This window comes from Suncus etruscus, chromosome 10 (genome assembly GCF_024139225.1).
Source record: "Suncus etruscus isolate mSunEtr1 chromosome 10, mSunEtr1.pri.cur, whole genome shotgun sequence".
Classification (NCBI taxonomy): Eukaryota; Metazoa; Chordata; class Mammalia; order Eulipotyphla; family Soricidae; genus Suncus; species Suncus etruscus.
Window position 1 is genome coordinate 35,804,956 of NC_064857.1, and position 18,313 is coordinate 35,823,268.

Sequence of the window (18,313 nt, forward strand, 5' to 3'; positions counted from 1 at the left end):
AAATGGGGTCAGAGAGATGGTGGAGCAGGTAGGGCACTTGTCTTGCACGAAGCAACTGAGGTTCAATTCCCAGTATTTTATATAGTCCCTGAGCCCCACTAGGAGTGACTGAGCACAAAGCCAGGAGTAAGCCCTGAGTACCCCTGGGTGTGGCCCCAAAACTAAAACGAAGAAAAATAAATTAGAAATATATGCAAGCCAAGCAAAACAGTCTTGCTATATGAAGTTGGTCTACGGTTACATTCTACTTTAAACCATTGTTTCTTTGGAGTATTTGGTGGGGCACACCCAGCGGTGCTCAGGGGTTACTCAATGTTCTTAAGTCCCTTATACAAGAAATATATTGTGGGGCCGGGTAGGTGGCGCTGGAGGTAAGGTGCTTGCCTTGCAAGCGCTAGCCAAGGAAGGACCGCGGTTCGATCCCCCGGCGTCCCATATGGTCCCCCCAAGCCAGGGGCGATTTCTGAGCACATAGCCAGGAGTAACCCCTGAGCGTCAAACGGGTGTGGCCCAAAAACCAAAAAAAAAAAAAAAAAAAAAAAAAAAAGAAATATATTGTGAGAATGCTGTGCAGAGAGAATTCATTAGTTTTCTTTCTTTTTTTCTTTCCCTTCGTGCGGGGGCTGCGGGGGCAATGCTCAGAGCTTTCTGTTGGTTCTGTGATCAGAGAGATCACTCGTGATGGGCCCAGGGGAACCCTCATATGAGGACAAGCGCTTGGAAAGCATTTTTTGAGGGGCACTGCATGCAAGACACGTGTCTTAGCCCCCCTAGGAATGCCTTTCTGATCCTTTTACCCTTGTAGAATTATTTCTCTTTAAAGAGTGAGTTCTTCAAATCCCCAGGTCCCACTGGGCAGAATATGGGCCCGTTAACCAGGTGCTTACCCAAACTGTTTTGCCCCCTTTTTTCCCCACGTGGAACTCCTTGGATATTCTGCATGCCCGCAGCATCTAGACCATTTTCCTAAGATCTAGAAAAGTTCGCAGAATGTGGGCAGTTTGCCTCTGGAGGGAGGTCAGGGCGCCGCAGGATCAATGCCTTCCACCAGCCACTAGAGCGCAGGCTGATCCAAAAAGTGTCAGCACCGGGCGTTGCGCCTCGAGGGCCCGGGCATCCGCACTCCTTCCTCCGTGGGTGCCCAAAAGCTGTCCCAAAAGCTGCCCAAAAGCCGGGTGGCAAAAGCTGTTCCAGGGTCCCCAACACAAAACCAAACGCACCAAAGCCGAGGTGGCCCTAAGAGCCCTTAGAGCGCACAGGCCGTGCGCGGTCCATTCCATCTGTCATGGGCGAACCGGCTAGGGTCCCTTCACTCTGGGGAGGCACCTGGGCTCCACCTGGAAGCCAGAGGGGACTCTGGACCGGGCCACGTCCCGGGACACTGGTCTTGGCAATATCCATGATTTGTCAAGAAGCCTGTCACCCACCTGTCAACCAGCCTGCCACGCGTCCCCAATGCGCTCACTGTCTCGGGCACGTTCCTAAGTGGGCACACAAGTCCTTCCACGTCGCCCTAGACCCCGGGTGGCAGGACAGGGCCCAAAAGGGAAGCCCTCCTTGAGTCACGCACACACCCAAGTTCACCCACGACTCCACCCGGCCCTGTCCCCACGCGAGGGCGCCCCTCGGGCGGGTTTGCACGCGCGCGGGGCGGGGACGCGGGAGAGTCGAAGACCTGGAGCGGGCAGGCGGGGAGGGAAGAGTTAAAGATCCTGGCTTGGCCCTTCTGTCACCGGGTCTGGGAGGGGAAGCGGTTGGAGGGGAGGGAGAGAGAGAGAGGAAGGGCTCGGAGCCCTGAGCCCGGCCGGCCGGACGCCCCACGCCGGCAACCAACACCAGTACGCATCGGACCTCGGCGGCTCCCGCATCCTCTCCTGCTTGCCTTCTCTCCGGCTGCCTGTCTGTGTCTGTCTATCTGTCTGTCTTCCCTGCACAAATTCCCCCCGTTCCTGGCTCCCCGAACTGTGCTCGCTATCCCGATCGTCTCTTCCGACTCCTTTTTCTGTGCCCACCTGCTCCTCTGCGCCCTGGGCGCGCACACCCCGGGACCTGGCCGCCATCCCGAGGCACCCCACGCGCGGCTCCAAATCCTCCCGCAGACGCCCCGGAGAGGCTGTCGAAACCTTGGGGAGCACCTCCGAGGCTATGATGAGGGAGCTAGCCAAGCGCGGAGCCCGCTGAGACCATGCCGCACGCAGGGCGCACCGTGGGCGCCCACCTCCTGCTGCTGCTGCTGCTGCTGCCGCTTCTACAGTGCGCTCTCGGGGCTCAGGCAAACGACCTGACGGTGGCCGTGGTGCTCCCGCTGACCAACACGTCGTACCCGTGGTCGTGGTCACGCGTGGGCCCGGCGGTGGAGCTGGCACTGGCGGCGGCACAAGCGCGCCCCGGGCCGCTGGCTAACTGGACGGTGCGCATCGTGCTGGGCAGCAGCGAGGACTCGCGCGGAGTGTGTTCCGACACGGCCGCGCCGCTGGCCGCCGTGGATCTCAAGTGGGAGCATCGGCCCGCCGCCTTCCTGGGCCCCGGCTGCGTGTACGCCGCCGCGCCCGTGGGTCGCTTCACGGCCCACTGGCGGCTGCCGCTGCTCACGGCCGGGGCCCCCGCGGTGGGCTTCGGCGCCAAGGACGAGTACGCGCTCACCACGCGCACCGGGCCCAGCTACGTGAAGCTGGGGGACATGGTGGTCGCGCTGCACCACTGGCTGGGCTGGAGGCGCCAGGCGCTCGTGCTCTACGCCTACCCGCCCACCGACGACCAGCCCTGCTTCTTTGTCGTCGAGGGCCTCTACCTGCGCCTCCGCCAGAGCCTCAACGTCACCGTGGACCACCTGGAGTTCGCCGAGGGGGACCGCGACCACTACATCAAGCTGTTGCGCACGGTGCAGCGCAAGGGCAGGGGTGAGCGGCCCTGCCTAGGTCCCGGCCACAGATACAGACACAGCCAAAGCCAAAGCCTTAGTCCCAGCACCATAGCCACAGCTACAGCCCTTGCCTTCTGGAACCTTCCCTGCCCTGCCCTGCCCTGCCCTGCCCTGCCCTGCCTCCTGCCTGGCTTCAGCTCTCCCTGCCCAGGTCGGTCTTCTTTGCACCGGTTTCCCTGCTGCCCCTGCTCTCCCTGCTCGCCTGTCGGGCCTCCACTCCACTGCCTCCCTTCTGCCCCTCTGTCCAGTGGACGCTGGCAAGCACTAGTGGGATCCTGGCTTAGCTCCCGTTTTTGGTTTTATGGGTTTTTTATTTGGTTGATTGGTTGGTTTTGGTTTTGGGGGGCCACATCCGGCCGACACTCCTGGCTCTGCGCTCAGGAATCACTTCTGGCAGGTTCAAGGGATGATATGAAAGGCCTAGGATCGAATTCCACTTGGCCTGTGCAAGTCAAACGCTCTACCAGCTGTGCTATCGCTCTGGTTCCCTCCCCCCCCCCTTTTTTTTTTTTTTTTTGGTTTTTGGGTTACACCCGGCTGTGCTCAGGGGTTACTCCTGGCTGTCTGCTCAGAAGTAGCTCCTGGCAGGCACGGGGGACCATATGGGACACCGGGATTCGAACCAACCACCTTTGGTCCTGATCGGCTGCTTGCAAGACAAACGCCGCTGTGCTATCTCTCCGGCCCCCCCCCCCACTTTTTTAATAGCCCATTTTCTGTCTCTTCCAACAGCCTCCTCCCAAACCTACGCCTTGCCTCCCAGGTCCCACCTCCGACCTCCTCTCACCCTCCCTCCACCTCCCGGTCCCTGGCTCTGATCTCACCAGGGAGCCCCGCACTTCTCCTACTACCTTCCCTTTCTCTCCACCAATTCACCCGTCTCGTCTCTCCTATCTGCGCGTTTTCCGCAGTTATCTACGTCTGCAGCCCCCCAGATACCTTCCGGACTCTCATACTCCTGGCGCAGGAACAGGGCATGAGCGGCACTGACTACGTCTTTTTCCACTTGGACTTGTTTGGGCACAGTCTGCAAGGAGCGCATGGACCAGCTCCCCGCAAGCCCTGGGTGCGAGGGGACAAGCTGGACCGCAGCGCCCACCAGGCCTTTCAAGTGGGTATCAGCGCTGCAAGACCAGACCAGGGTCAACAGAGCACAGCATCGTGTGTGGGGAGAAGGATTCCAGGACTGGGAGCAGAGAGCCCCTGGCCAACTTGGGTTCCGTCCTGCATTCCATAGGGTCCCTGAGCACCACTAGAAGTTATCCCTGGGGTCGGAGCATATAGCGGGTAGGGAGTTTGCCTTGCACACCGGCCAAGGGGAATTCGATTCCTGGCATCCCATATAGTCCCCTGAACCTGTCAGGAGTAATCACCAGGTGTTGCCCAGAAAAACAATAAAAAGGGTTCCAGGAAAGTTTTGGGTCAGGGGACTGGCAAGAGAGTGGAGAATGGATTGGGAGGGTTGTGGGGTTTTTTTTTGTTGTTGTTGTTTTGTTTTGGGGCTACACTTGGCAGTGCTCAGGGGTTACTCCTGGCTCTGCGCTCAGAAATTGCTCCTGGCAGGCAAGGGACCATATGGGATCCCAGGAATCGAATCTGGGTCCATCTTGGATTGGCCTGCGTGCAAGATAAAAACCCTACCGCTGTGCTCTCTCTCTCTGGCCCCTGGATTGAGGAAGTTTGTTTAGTTCCACTGTTTACAGGGCGAATAGAAGCCTCACTCTGGGGGCTGTCCTTAATGAGATTAGCAGCACACTCAGGAAATGTCACCTGGATTGTGTGTGTAGGGGGGCAACAGGACATAGGGGACTGAGTCAGCCATTCCCCATTCCCTTTTCCACTGACCTCTTCTACAGGCTGTCAAAATCATCACTTATAAGGAGCCGGAGAACCCTGAATACTACGAGTTCCTGACGCAGCTCAAACAAGTGGCCCTGGAGCATTTCAACTTTACTGTGCAGGATGGTCTGGTAAGGGGGGTTCTTTTGTTCTCTGCCATCCTGGGACCCCTCCCCGACTCCTCGTTTCTCCTCCAACTTTGTTGAGGGGTTCTTGAGGACAGAGGGACTCTGACAAGTGGGGCAGCCCCACATTGAACCAGAAAGCCCTCACCAGCTGCCCATCGGGCATTATTAGCACCTTGGGTCTCTTAGGAACAGTGACATCTTCCTTCCAGGTTACACAATCCTGGGAGCTTGTCCCATTCCCAGTGCTCCTCTGGACCCCTCAGACCCCCTCCCTACCTCCTGCAGGTGAACACCATCCCCGCGGCCTTCCATGATGGACTGCTACTCTACATTCAGGCCGTGGAGGAGACTCTGATCGAGGGTGGCACTGTCACTGATGGAGAGAGCATCACCCAGAGGATGTGGAACCGCAGCTTCCAAGGTCAGGGCCTGGATGGGGCAAGAAGGGACTGCCTTGGGGTAGTTCAGGCAAGAGGCCCCGAGAGAGGCCGGCACCAGAGCTGGATGTGGGGGGTTACTGGTCTGCTCTAGGTGGCTCCTCTCCTTATAAGGGCCCCACCAGCTACCCTCTTGGCTCCCCAGTTCCCTGAAGTTGATGCCAGAGTTCCTGGCCCAGTTATTCCTGGCGCTGAATCATCTATCATTTCAGTTCCGGCTCCATGTTACAGCTGGGAGGACAGGCAGAAAAGATTGGGGGTTCTGATAGGGAAATCCCTGAACTTCTTGGTTGTAAACCAAAGTCTTCCTCTTCCTCCGGATCCCAGGTGTGACTGGGTACCTGAGTATCGACAGCAATGGCGATCGGGAGACCGACTTCTCCTTGTGGGATATGGAACCTGCGAACGGGGAGTTCAGGGTGAGCTCTGGGGCCCATCTGTCCATCGGTCTATCCAGAGAGCCTGTGGAACTGAGACCTGTTCCAGTCTGGGGGCACACCCTGAGCCACAGGGCTCAGCCATTCCTTGAGAGAAGGACTCTCTCTGGTGGAGGCAGTGGGGCTCCTGACTGGCAGCTGATGCAGACCCAAGACAAACACATACATGTCTGATCAGAGGTGTACATGGGACCAGGTGCCAGGCAGGAGGAGGTCTAGATGAGCTTCCTGGAGGAAAGATATTTGGGGTAGGTAGATACTGGGATGTGGGTTGAAAGCCCTTTCTTCTTTTTCTCTGTGCTTTGGCCCACAGTTATCAACCCTTTAGGTGCCAGTTTCATTTGAACCTTTGTTTCTTTTTGAGGGGAGAGTGTTGAGCAACACCTGGTCTTGCTCAAGGATTATCCCTGCCTCTGTAGTCAGGGGCCACTACTGGTGGCGCTTGGGATTAGTGTCAGCTACATGCAAGGCAAGGGCCTTACCAGCTATAGTATAAATATATGACCTTTTACTTATAAAGCTTTAAGTGGTTTGATATTTTAATTTTTGGGGTTTTGTTTCTTTCTTTCGGAGCCCGGTGTGGTCAGGCCTTATTTCTAGCTCTGCATTCAGGGTCACTCCTAGTAGGGGTTGAGGGACCCTATGTGGAGACAAGTGCCTTCCCTCACATTCTATCTCTTCATTCCAGGTGTCAAATGTTTCTGCCTTCACACCAAGAGGTGTGTGTGTATGTGTGTGTGTGTGTGTGTGTGTGTGTGTGTGTGTGTGTGTGTTGGCTCTCTGCAATGGCCCATAGCAGTTCCTTAAATACCTGATAGTCCAGAAGTAGAAAGGCGGGTGGGACAACAACAGGTCCCCCCCTCAGCTCCTTGCCTAGTCCTTCTTCCTCCCATAGGTGGTTCTGAACTACAATGGGACTTCTCAAGAGCTGGTGGCAGAGTCAGGGCGCAAACTGAACTGGCCTCTGGGACACCCACCGCCTGATATCCCCAAGTGTGGCTTTGACTACGAGGACCCAGCCTGCAACCAAGGTGACCTCCACTGTCCAGGCCTCCAGGCCTCTAAATTTGGGGACATGTTCTTGGGGGCTTGGGGGAGAGCCTTTTCCTTTCTTGCCTCTGCCAGCCCAGGTCACTGACTAGTAGACTATAAGGCCCAGAGATAGAGATTGGACAGCAGGTGGGTCACTGGCCTTATATATGGTTGACTTGGATTTGATCCCTGATGTTTCTTATGGTCCCAGAGCCAGGAGTAAGCATTGAGCACTGCCTGGCTTAGATAGATAGATAGATAGATAGATAGATAGATAGATAGATAGATAGATAGATAGATAGATAGATAGATAGATAGATAGATAGATAGAGAGAAAAGAGAAAGAAAGAAAGAAAGAAAGAAAGAAAGAAAGAAAGAAAGAAAGAAAGAAAGAAAGAAAGAAAGAAAGAAAGAAAGAAAGAAAGAAAGAAAGAAAGAAAGAAAGAAAGAAAGAAAGAAAAGAAACTTCTGCTGCTAACAGTCTTCCACTGGGATGCGGGCTCCCTCCCACAGACTACTTTTCCCCTCTGGAGGTGATGGCTTTGGTGGGAAGCCTCTCCCTGTTCTGCATCCTGATCATCTCCTTCTTCATCTACAGGTGAGCATGGGAGTGAGAGCAGGGAGGGAGGCCTGGAGAGGAGGGGAGGGTGGAGGGCCTAGGGTAAAAATGGGGGAAGAGAGGAGTCAATTGGTGGATCTGGGCGAGCCCAGAGGAGCAGAGAGGAGAGTGGCATTGGAGAGTGTGTGGAGAGAATGGAAACCATGAGTTACAGAAGTTTTTTTGTTGTTGTTTAGGTTTTAGGGCCACACCCAGTGGCACATAGGGGTTATTCCTGGCTCTGCTCTCAGAAATTACTCCTGGCAGGCTCAGGGGACCATATGGGATCTTGGGGATTGAATCTGGGTCAGCTGCATGAAAGACAAATGCCCTACCCACTGTGCTATTTGCTCTGGTCCCACATGTTTGTTTGCTTGTTTTAAATTAAAAATATTGGGGGGGGGAAGTGGGCGGGGAAAAAAATAAAAATATTGGGGGGGGCATAGCAATTGGGATTAATCCATGTCTAACCGAGCTGTGTTCACTTGCTAGAACTTGAGGAGAAGCAGAGGTCCTCTCCAGCCTTCCAGTGGGAGGCCTAGGGATAAGAGCATTGCTGGGATGAAGGGCTGAGGGAGTGAAGCAGAAGGGCAGAAGAGGGTATTTGCTGGAATGTGGATTCTGTGCACCAGTTTCACTGCTCAAGGCATTTCTTTTTTCTTTTTTTTTTTTTTTTGTTTTGTTTTTTGGGTCACACCCAGAAGTGCTCAGGGGTTACTCCTGGCTCTACGCTCAGAAATCGCTCCTGGCAGGCTCAGGGGGACCATATGGGACGCCGGGATTCAAACCACTGACCTTCTGCATGAGAAGCAAACGCCTTACCTCCATGCTATATCTCCAGCCCCTCAAGGCATTTCTTATAGCGCTCATGACAGTGCTTCATAGTAAAATTTGAGGGGTGCAGTTTTTAAATGAGAACAAGATGAGTCACAACTCAGGGGGTCAGAGTGATAACACAGGGATATGGTGTTTGCCTTGCACACAGCTGATCAGGAATGGACCCAGGTTCTATCCCTGGCATCCCATATGGTCCCCCAACCCTGTCAGAAGCAATTTCTGAGTGTAGAACCAGGAGTAACCCCTGAGTGCCACCATGTGTGGCAAAAAAAAAAAAAAAAAAAAAAAGGAAAAAAAAAGATTGTGACTCAGATAAGTGAAATTGCTACCCCTGATGTCCCTAGGGACTCAGAATGTCACCCACACGTGTGACACTAATGGTGTTTCTCAGATTGGGCAACTGGACCTGGGGTGCTAAGACTAGACTAGGAGTATTTTTTAAGACAACTACTGTTTGTTCCTTTTAAAAAGGTAGACTATAGACAAAAAAAAAAAAAAAAAAAGGTCCGGAGAGATAGCATGGAGGTAAGGCATTTGCCTTGCATGCAGAAGGACGGTGGTTCGAATCCCGGCATCCCATATGGTCCCCCAAGCCTACCAGGAGTGATTCCTGAGCGTAGAGCCAGGAGTAAACCCTGAGCGCTGCCGGGTGTGACCCAAAAACAAACAAATAAATAAAAATAAAAACATAGATTATAGGTCTGGAGAGATTGTAGAGCAAGTAGGGTATTCTTCCCTAGCATCCCATATGATCCCCAAGATCTGCCAGGAATGATCCTTGAAAGCAGAGTCAAGAATAAGCATCATTGGGTATGACTCCAAACAAAAACAAAACAAAAACAAAGCATCCAAAAATACTAAAATGATAGAGATTACAGGGCTGAAGTAATTAGTATAGTGGGTAGGGTACTTACCTTACACATGACCAGTTAACTGGGTTTGTTTCTGATAACCCATATAATCCTCTAAGCCTCTGAATAGAGTAAGCCAGGTATGGCCCCAAAGCAAACAAATAAATACCAAAAGAAGTAGATTACAGGGGCCAGATAAACAGGGCAGCAGGAAGGCATTTCTCTTGCACTTTTTTTTTTGTTTGTTTGATTGTTTTTTGCTATGCCTAGTAGAGCTCAGGGGTCACTCCTGGCAAGCTTGAGGGTTTGGGAGAGCAATATGGGATGCTGGGGATTGAACCCAGGTCAGCTGTATACAAGACAAACATCCTACTGCTCTGCTTTTGTTCCTGCCCTGGCCAGGTTTGATCCCTGACACCACATATGTTCCTTCAAGTTCTGCCAGGAGGGATCCCTGAGCAGAGCCAGGAGAAACCCCTGAGGACAGCTGGGCATGGCCCCAAACCCAAACCCAAACCCAATAAATAAGAGGTGGATCTCCAAGGCCTGAGAGATAGCTTAGGTGGTTCACGCAGTATAGTTTGCATGGTGGAGATTTCTAGCACTTTCAGGTGTGACCAAAAATCAAAGGAAAAGTAAGGGAGATTTTCAGGGTCACTGAGCATTTTGTTCCTGGAATGGAAGCAGTGAACCAAATAGGTTTATGTCCTTGAGGAAGGGCCTTTCCTTCTCTCTTGGTGATTCTCAGTGAGAAGCTGGTCGCTGAGCCCAAGCAGAGGGTCAGGTCCTCCCACCTGGGCTCAGACACAGGTTTCACACTTTAGGAAGATGCAGCTAGAGAAGGAGCTGGCCTCGGAGCTGTGGCGGGTGCGGTGGGAAGACGTGGAACCCAGTAGCCTGGAGAGACACCTCCGGAGTACAGGCAGCCGGCTGACCCTGAGCGGGGTGAGGAGGAGGCCTGGGGCTGACTGGTAGGGTTGTGGGGCTTCTGTCTCAGCTTGGGTCTGTATGATGTTGGCTGGACCAGGTCTCTCTCTCTCTCTCCGAGTTTATCCCAGGGAATGGGACAGCTTCAGGGCCTCATCACACACAGTTTTTTCACACACATCTCTCTGAGGTCAGTGACGGTATTTGTGGAAACACATTTATAAATAAGGGAGGGGAGGGGCTGAAAGACAGTGGACATGGAGCTGCCTTATCCACAGCTGACCTGAGTTCATTCCCAGTACTGCACAGGATCTTCACAGCAATATAAGGAATGAACCTTGAGTGCAGAGCCAAGTGTAAGTCCTGAATACTGCCATGTGTGCACACACACACATATGCATATATATACACACATAAAAACACATGAAGGGAGGTGACAGCTGAAAGGAGTGGAGAGCATTTTTTTGTGTGTGTGTGTTTGTTTTTGGGTCACACCCGGCAGCGCTCAGGGGTTACTCTTGGCTCTATGCTCAGAAATCATTCCTGAATAAAGATAATTTTTAAAAAAATCTTTAACTAAAAAAAAAAAAAAAAAAAAAAAAAAGAAATCATTCCTGGCAGGCTCAGGGAACCATATGAAATGAAAAACCTCCATCTTTCTGCTTACAAGGCTAACACCTTACCTCCATGCTATCTCTCTGGCCCCAGAGCATTTTTGCCTGTACAAAGCCCCCATTCTGGGGGGGGGGGACAATCTCACAGTGGGGTGTGAGAAGGAAGTCCTGAGCTTGAAGCCAGTGCCAGTTAGTGAAGAGCTGGGTGCAGAGGCTGACCTAGAGAGCCAGATCCTGGGGCTAACTGTGTCCTATCCTCTTCTGCAGAGAGGCTCCAACTATGGCTCCCTGCTCACTACGGAGGGTCAGTTCCATGTGTTTGCCAAAACGGCTTATTACAAGGTGGGCCAGGGCAGAGCTGGGTTCTGAGGGAGCCCCCAGGAGGGTCCCCAGTTGGGGTTGGGTTGCCAGCAACACCAGACGCTCTTCACAGTATCTTTCCTTATTGTCCCTTTGTCCAGGGCAACCTTGTGGCTATTAAGCTTGTGAACCGAAAGCGCATCGAGCTGACACGAAAAGTTCTGTTTGAGCTGAAGCATGTAATGTGGGGGGGGTCCAAGGGAGGGCCCATCAAAGCCCTGAAGTAGCCCTGATTTATGGGGGTGGCATGAGGGATATTAAGGATGGGAGGAGGGGGTCCTAGAGCTGCTAACAGGCTGGAGCACAGGTGCTGCGTGTAGGAGGCTGGGTTCAGTCTCTGACACTGCAAGGTCCCCAGAACCCTACCCAGAGTAAGCCCTAAGCACAGAACTGAGAATAAGCCCTGAGAATTGCCTACCTGCTCTGACCCAAAAACCAAAAATAAAGCATGAAGAAGGGCCATTGGATATATCCTGGAGGAGGGTCCCCCCACTCCACCTGCTGTTCCCAAGGCTGTAGAAACAGGGGAAATGGGGTATTTGGGGGACAGCGGCCTAAAGAGCATAGAGGGGACCAGGGACATATGCCTGGCTAGTGTGAAGCCCCATGTTCTATTCCTGACACTACTGACAATGTGTGTGTGGGGTGTGTGTCCCTGAGCACAACGGAGGAACAGCTGAGTTAACATGTGGGAATCCCCCCAGGGCAGGTGCTAGAACATCTGCCAAGCAAGAATGGGGAGTGAAGCAAAGGGACCCTAAGTGGGGAAAGGAGGGATCTCTGGGAGGGACATACAAAAGGGATCCTAGGGACCACATAGCAGAAATGGGGTCTCCACTGGCCCCTGATGCTGCCCCCGCCAATTGCAGATGCGGGACGTGCAGAACGAACACCTGACTAGGTTTGTAGGTGCCTGTACCGATCCCCCGAACATCTGCATCCTCACAGAGTACTGTCCCCGTGGGAGCCTGCAGGTGAGTGTAGGCCGACTCAGAAACCCTCTCACCCCCTCATCCCTTCCTTCCGCTCAGTGGCCAGCAGGCAGGATGTTTCTCTCTGACTTAATTTCCCACATTGGTGGGTGAACGAGGAATGAATCTAGGGCTTTGTCAGCACATATGCATACATATACATACATACACACGTGTACACGTGTCCGAGGTGTGGGTGTGACTGTTGCTGTCCCGCAGGACATCCTAGAGAATGAGAGCATCACCCTGGACTGGATGTTCCGTTACTCTCTCACCAATGACATCGTCAAGGTGCGTCTGAAGAGCCCTGGGTCCGGAGGACAGCCAAGCGGCTTCTCCTCTGGAGCACCCCAAGACCCCCATCTCTGTACCCCTCAGGGTATGCTGTTTCTGCACAACGGGGCCATCTGCTCCCACGGGAATCTCAAGTCCTCCAACTGTGTGGTGGACGGACGCTTTGTGCTCAAGATCACGGACTATGGGCTGGAGAGCTTCAGGAACCCAGAGCCTGAGCATGGACATATCCTCTATGCCAGTGAGCCTGCCTTTGACCCCTGACTCCACTCTGTCCACGAGCTCTGATTGGCTGGAGCATGTTACATTTTCCTATGTATCCATTCATAAAAATAGAAGAGTCTGGCCAAGGGGCCTGTACCCTCTCCTAGCTCAGGAGTCTGCAGTCCAAAGGAACTTTTGCTACTCTGTGCAAGTCGCTGAGGGCTGACCCTGGCCCACCTGTCCAGTGTGTAGGCCAGGCTACCTGGGGAAATGGTTGAAAACCAGTGTTAGAGCTGGAATCCCCCCTGCGAGTCGTCCCCATCCCCCAAGCCTCTCTTTCCCCTCCCTCCTTATCTTAGAAACCCTTCACCCTGTGACCCCAGGCCTCTGACCCACAGAAAAGTTATGGACAGCTCCTGAACTCTTACGAATGGCCTCACCCCCTGCTCGGGGCTCCCAGGCCGGGGACATCTACAGCTTCGGGATCATTCTCCAGGAGATAGCTCTGAGGAGCGGAGTCTTCCATGTGGAAGGTCTGGATCTCAGTCCTAAAGGTGAGAGAGATAGCACATTGGTAGGGCAATAGGGTGTTTGCTTTGCATTCGGTCTACCCGGGAGGAACCTGGTTCGATTGATTTCCGGCATCCTATGTGGTCTCCCAGCCTGCCAGGGGTGATTTCTGAGTGCAGAGACAGGAGTAACCCCTGAGCATCGCTGGATGTGGCCCCAAAACCAATCAATCAATCAATCAATAAAATAAAGTCGGGGCCGGGTGGTGGCGCTAAAGGTAAGGTGCCTGCCTTGCCTGCGCTAGCCTTGGACAGACCTCGGTTCGATCCCCTGGTGTCCCATATGGTCCCCCAAGCCAGGAGCAACTTCTGAGCACATAGCCAGGAGTAACACCTGAGCGTTACCGGGTGTGGCCCAAAAACCAAAAACCAAAAAAAAAAAAAAAAAAAAAAAGTCTAAAGGTGAGAGAGTCCCCAGCCCTGGAAGACTGTGGCAGGCAACCTACCCATGTGATGCTCACCGCCTTGTCATTTGGCACAGTGATCTCCACAACTTTCTCAGGCCCTGATGTTCGTGAATGGCTCTCCACATCCTGCCAACCTCACCCTCTGCCTTTCCCTCCCAAATCCAGAGATCATTGAGCGGGTGACTCGGGGTGAGCAGCCCCCCTTCCGGCCCTCCCTGACCCTGCAGAGTCACTTAGAAGAGCTGGGGCAGCTGATGCAGCGCTGCTGGGCCGAGGACCCTCAGGAGCGGCCGCCCTTTCAGCAGATCCGCCTGGCCCTGCGCAAGTTTAACAGGTCTCCTCCCCCTATCCCCAGTGTCACCAAGCCACTGTCAGATTGAGGGTGCTTCCCCTTCTGAATTTTGTCACTCGCTGTCCCAACTACTCTCACACCCCTTTCCTCCACCTAGCCCAGCCTAAAGCCCTTCCAGTCTTCAGGACTGAGTAAGTGGGCCACCGCTCACCCTGACCCTTTCTGCCCTCACTGTCACCCATGGGCCCCACTCCTTCTCCTGGACACAAGGGCATGAAGAATGTTGGTTCAGGGACAGGAGTGGTAGCACAGCGGTAGGTCATTTGCCTTCCATGCTGCTGACCTAGGATGGATAGTTGGACCATCCTATATGGTCCCCCGAGCCAGGAGCAATTTCTTTTTCTTTTCTTTCTTTTTTTTTTTTTTTTTTTTTTTTTTTTGGTTTTTGGGCTACACCCGGTGATGCTCAGGGGTTACTCCTAGCTATGCACTCAGAAGTCGCTCCTGGCTTGGGGGACCATATGGGACACCCGGAAAACAAACCTCGGTCCATCCAAGGCTAGGGCAGGCAAGGCAGGCACCTTACCTCTAGCGCCACCGCCTGGCCCCGCCAGGAGCAATTTCTGAGCACAGAGTCAGGAGTAACCCCTGAGTGCCACCAGGGGTGTGGCCCAAAACACCAAAAAATTTTTAAAAAAGAATGTTGTGGGGCTGGAGAGATAGCATGGAGGTAGGGTGTTTGCCTTTCATGCAGAAGGTCGGTGATTCAAATCCCGGCATCCCATATGGTCCCCAGTGCCTGCCAGGGGTGATTTCTGAGCACAGAGCCAGGAGTAACCCCTGAGCACTTCTGGGTGTGACCCAAAAACCAAAGAAAAAAAAAATGTTGGTTCTTTCTCATTCCTTTCTTTCCCCTGCCTCACCCCACCCCTGCCTACTCTCTAAGGGAATGGGCTGATATGAAGGGAAGAAGTGAGTAACAGGGCAGGGGGTTGGACACTCGAGTGGGATCCCATTCTCCTTACACCCTACCCCCACCCCTGACACTCACGTGGCCTGCAGGGAGCAGAGCAGCAACATCCTGGACAATCTGCTGTCACGCATGGAGCAGTATGCCAACAATCTGGAAGAGCTGGTGGAGGAGCGCACGCAGGCCTACCTGGAGGAGAAGCGCAAGGCCGAGGCCCTGCTGTACCAGATCCTCCCGCAGTGAGCACCTCTCAGTCCTGCCCTGCCCAGAGGCCCTCAGAAGACCCCATCTGCCCCATCCCTGTGCCTCCTGCTGACCCCCCTTGCTTGTCCCCTGCAGCTCTGTAGCGGAGCAACTGAAGCGTGGAGAGACTGTACAGGCAGAGGCCTTTGACAGTGTCACCATCTACTTCAGTGACATTGTGGGGTTCACAGCCCTGTCAGCAGAGAGCACACCCATGCAGGTAGGCGGGGTGCCATGCTGGTATAAGCAGGCAGGGATGCCCTGCACAACATCTCCCTTCCATCCACTTCTGCAAGGGGGTCTCTTCACCTTCAGCTTTTTTTTTTTTGGGGGGGGTGGCACACCTGGTGGTACTCAGAGGTTGCTCCTGACTCTGAGCTCAGAAATAGCTCCTGGCAGGCTCGGGGGAGTATATGGCATGCCAGGGATTGAACCCGGGCAGCATGCAAGGTGAAAGTCCTACTGATGTGCTATCACTCCGGCCCCCACCTCCACTCTTTAAACCCATTGCGGTTGGTCTCTGACACTCTGCCACCTGGGTTGTTGGTTGTTTCCCTGCAGGTGGTAACTTTGCTCAATGACTTGTACACCTGCTTCGATGCCGTCATAGACAACTTTGATGTGTACAAGGTGAGTGGTGGTGGGACGGGCCGACAGTCAGAGGGACAGGAGACCAGCCCAGGGGTGTGTGTGTGTGTGTGTGTGTGTGTGTGTGTGTGTGTGTGTGTACATGAGACTGTCAAAGGAACTGGAGACCAGCCGACCAGCCCAGGGTGTGTGTGTGTGTGTGTGTGTGTGTGTGTGTGTGTACATGAGACTGTCAAAGGAACTGGAGACCAGCCGACACAGTCAGAGAAACAGGAGACCAGCCCAGGGTGTGTGTGTGTGTGTGTGTGTGTGTGTGTGTGTGTGTGTGTGTGTGTGTGTGACAAACAGCCATAGGAGACAGTGCCAGCCCAGGGTGTGTGTGTGTGTGTGTGTGACAAATAGCCATAGGAGACAGTGCCAGCCCAGTGTGTGTGTGTGTGTGTGAGACAAACAGCCATAGGAGACAGTGCACTGTGTGTGTGTGACAAACAGCCATAGGAGACAGTGCACTCTGTGTGTGTGTGTGTGTGTGTGTGTGTGTGTGTGTGTGTGTGTGTGTGTGTGTGTGTGTGTGTGTGTGACAAACAGCCATAGGAGACAGTGCACGGGAAAGCCAAGTCCCTGCCTCGGTGTCCTGCACCCCCTCCTCCCTGCATCCATCACGCAGGTGGAGACCATCGGCGACGCCTACATGGTGGTGTCGGGCCTCCCCGTTCGGAACGGGCGGCTGCACGCCCGCGAGGTGGCCCGCATGGCGCTGGCGCTGCTGGACGCGGTGCGCTCCTTCCGCATCCGCCACCGGCCCGAGGAGCAGCTGCGCCTGCGCATTGGCATCCACACAGGTGTGGGCGGGCGGGGCGAGGGCGGGGGCCTGCTGTAGGCCACGCCTACAGGCGCTAACGGCCACGCCCCCTCCTGCAGGCCCAGTGTGTGCCGGCGTGGTCGGGCTCAAGATGCCCCGTTACTGCCTCTTTGGGGACACAGTCAACACGGCGTCCAGAATGGAGTCTAACGGGGAAGGTAGGAGGGGGGGTGAGTGGGGACCCCCTACTGCAGCTCTTCCAGGGGCTGACCTACCTCCAATGGGTCAGGCCCAGATGCTCTGTCTGTCTGTCTGTCTGTCTGTCTGTCTGTCTGTCTGTCTGTCTGTCTGTCTGTCTGTTCTTTGTCTCTGTCTCTCTCTCTTTTTCTCTCTCCACCCCTCTATTTTGAGGGGGCACATCAGGTGGTGCTCAGGGCTTACTCCAGGCTCTGCTCTCAGATTCTCCGGGGAACAGTTGGGATGCTGGAGATTGAACCTGGGTTGGCCAAGGCAAACGCAATTGCTCTGGTCCCCCCTACCCTGCTTCTTGCTGATTCGTTCAGAAGCTGTTTCAGCTTTGTGTCACTTTGCTAGGGCTCAATTTCCCTCACCTATAAAATGGGAATAAAAGATCTACCCCACAGGACTTAGATCCAAGAACTGCTGAATAATACGGCAGGCATGGAATTCTGCTTTTCTGAACCTCATCTCTTGGTAGAGCCATGCCTGTGTCCTGGAGTTAAAAACTAGCCCCACCGCTGGCATGAAGTCAGGGTGGCGAAACTAGCCAGGGTCCACCTGCTCCCATCTTTTCCCTTGGTCGTGCTCTGGTTCATCTTCTGCCCTCCTGCCATATTTAATCAGTACCATGACTGCTCACTGACTCGAGGGCACAAAACCACCTACACCCTCAGCAGTGGAAACCCCCCTCTGAGTCTGAGGGGAGGCTAAAAGAATGGTGTCTGTGGAGCCCAGACTGGGTCTGGTTTGGTACAAGTGTCCTGGGCTAGAGAGAGAGTACTGGGAAGGCGCTTGCCTTGTACACAGCTGATTCTGGTTTGAATCCTATTATGTCCCCCAAGCATTTGGAGAAATGATTCCTGAATAGATTCATGAGTAAGCCTGTTTGGGATGTAACAGATGTAGATGACACCACACAAGAGTAGGTAGGGATTCACCTCACTACCCCTTCTCTCGCTTTGTCCTGCCCAGCCCTGAGGATCCACTTGTCTTCTGAGACCAAGGCCGTGCTGGAGGAATTTGGTGGCTTTGACCTGGAACTCCGAGGGGATGTGGAGATGAAGGTAGAGGAGGTTTTGCCTGTCTGCCTGCCTGGAGCTGTCTGGCTCTTGCCCACCCAGACTCCTCTTGGCTGCCTTGGGAACATGTGTCGGACCCAGCCCCTCTATCATTTTCTTTCCAGGGCAAAGGCAGGGTTCGGACCTACTGGCTCCTAGGGGAGTGTGGAAGCGGATGACTGACCATCAGGCCTCCCCCATACTGCCTTTCTTTGCAAGGCGAAGGCTGAACCTGTGAGGATTGAGAAGTGGATTGAGCCTTTAGGGTCCTGGCCCAACACTCTTGGAAAAAGGCAGGTGGGGGTCCCAACGCTCAAACCAGAATAGAGGGCCAAGGAGCCCCACTCACCACTCTGACTCAGGCTTCACAGGGTGTGGGGTGTTGACCAACCATTCTCCTGCCTCTTCCTGTGCTCTCCTCATGCCTCCCTCCAACCTTGAACCATGCTACACTGTGACTTCCTAGGGGTAAGGGAGAGCTAATTGGAAGCATAGGAAAAGGGACTCCAGGTGAATCTGGATGCTGGGGAAGCCAATTAAGGTTAGGGCCTAGCCCATGTGGAACATTCACCTCTTTGACCCTCACCCCCCATCCCACTGGATGCTTTGGAGTGAAGGGGGTCAGTTGCACCCTTACATCTCTAAGCAGAGACCATTAAAGTCTTTATTTCAGTGAAAATGTCTCTTCTTTC

At 53.9% G+C, this 18,313-nt stretch overlaps 1 protein-coding gene across 1 annotated transcript; it reads left to right on the plus strand.

The window, feature by feature from the left end:
* Positions 1–1,993: 1,993 nt before the first annotated feature.
* Positions 1,994–17,852, plus strand: NPR1 (natriuretic peptide receptor 1). Its single transcript, XM_049782379.1, has 22 exons — positions 1,994–2,900; positions 3,835–4,034; positions 4,780–4,893; positions 5,176–5,311; positions 5,655–5,746; positions 6,660–6,795; positions 7,310–7,394; positions 9,907–10,027; positions 10,891–10,965; positions 11,085–11,162; positions 11,853–11,957; positions 12,174–12,245; positions 12,333–12,489; positions 12,851–13,006; positions 13,594–13,762; positions 14,783–14,929; positions 15,030–15,153; positions 15,495–15,563; positions 16,189–16,363; positions 16,443–16,541; positions 17,536–17,627; positions 17,747–17,852. Exons 1-22 carry the CDS (start codon positions 2,186–2,188, stop codon positions 17,798–17,800), a joined length of 3,171 nt encoding a protein of 1,056 aa, XP_049638336.1. The 5' UTR covers positions 1,994–2,185; the 3' UTR covers positions 17,801–17,852.
* The last annotated feature ends 461 nt before the right edge of the window (positions 17,853–18,313 follow it).

Coding starts and splice junctions, on each gene's coding strand:
- NPR1 (XM_049782379.1), top strand. CDS start 2,186: ATGCCGCACGCAGGGCGCACCGTGGGCGCCCACCTCCTGCTGCTGCTG. Junction 2,901..3,834: donor GGTGCAGCGCAAGGGCAGGG/GTGAGCGGCCCT, acceptor CGTTTTCCGCAG/TTATCTACGTCTGCAGCCCC. Junction 7,395..9,906: donor ATCTCCTTCTTCATCTACAG/GTGAGCATGGGA, acceptor TTCACACTTTAG/GAAGATGCAGCTAGAGAAGG.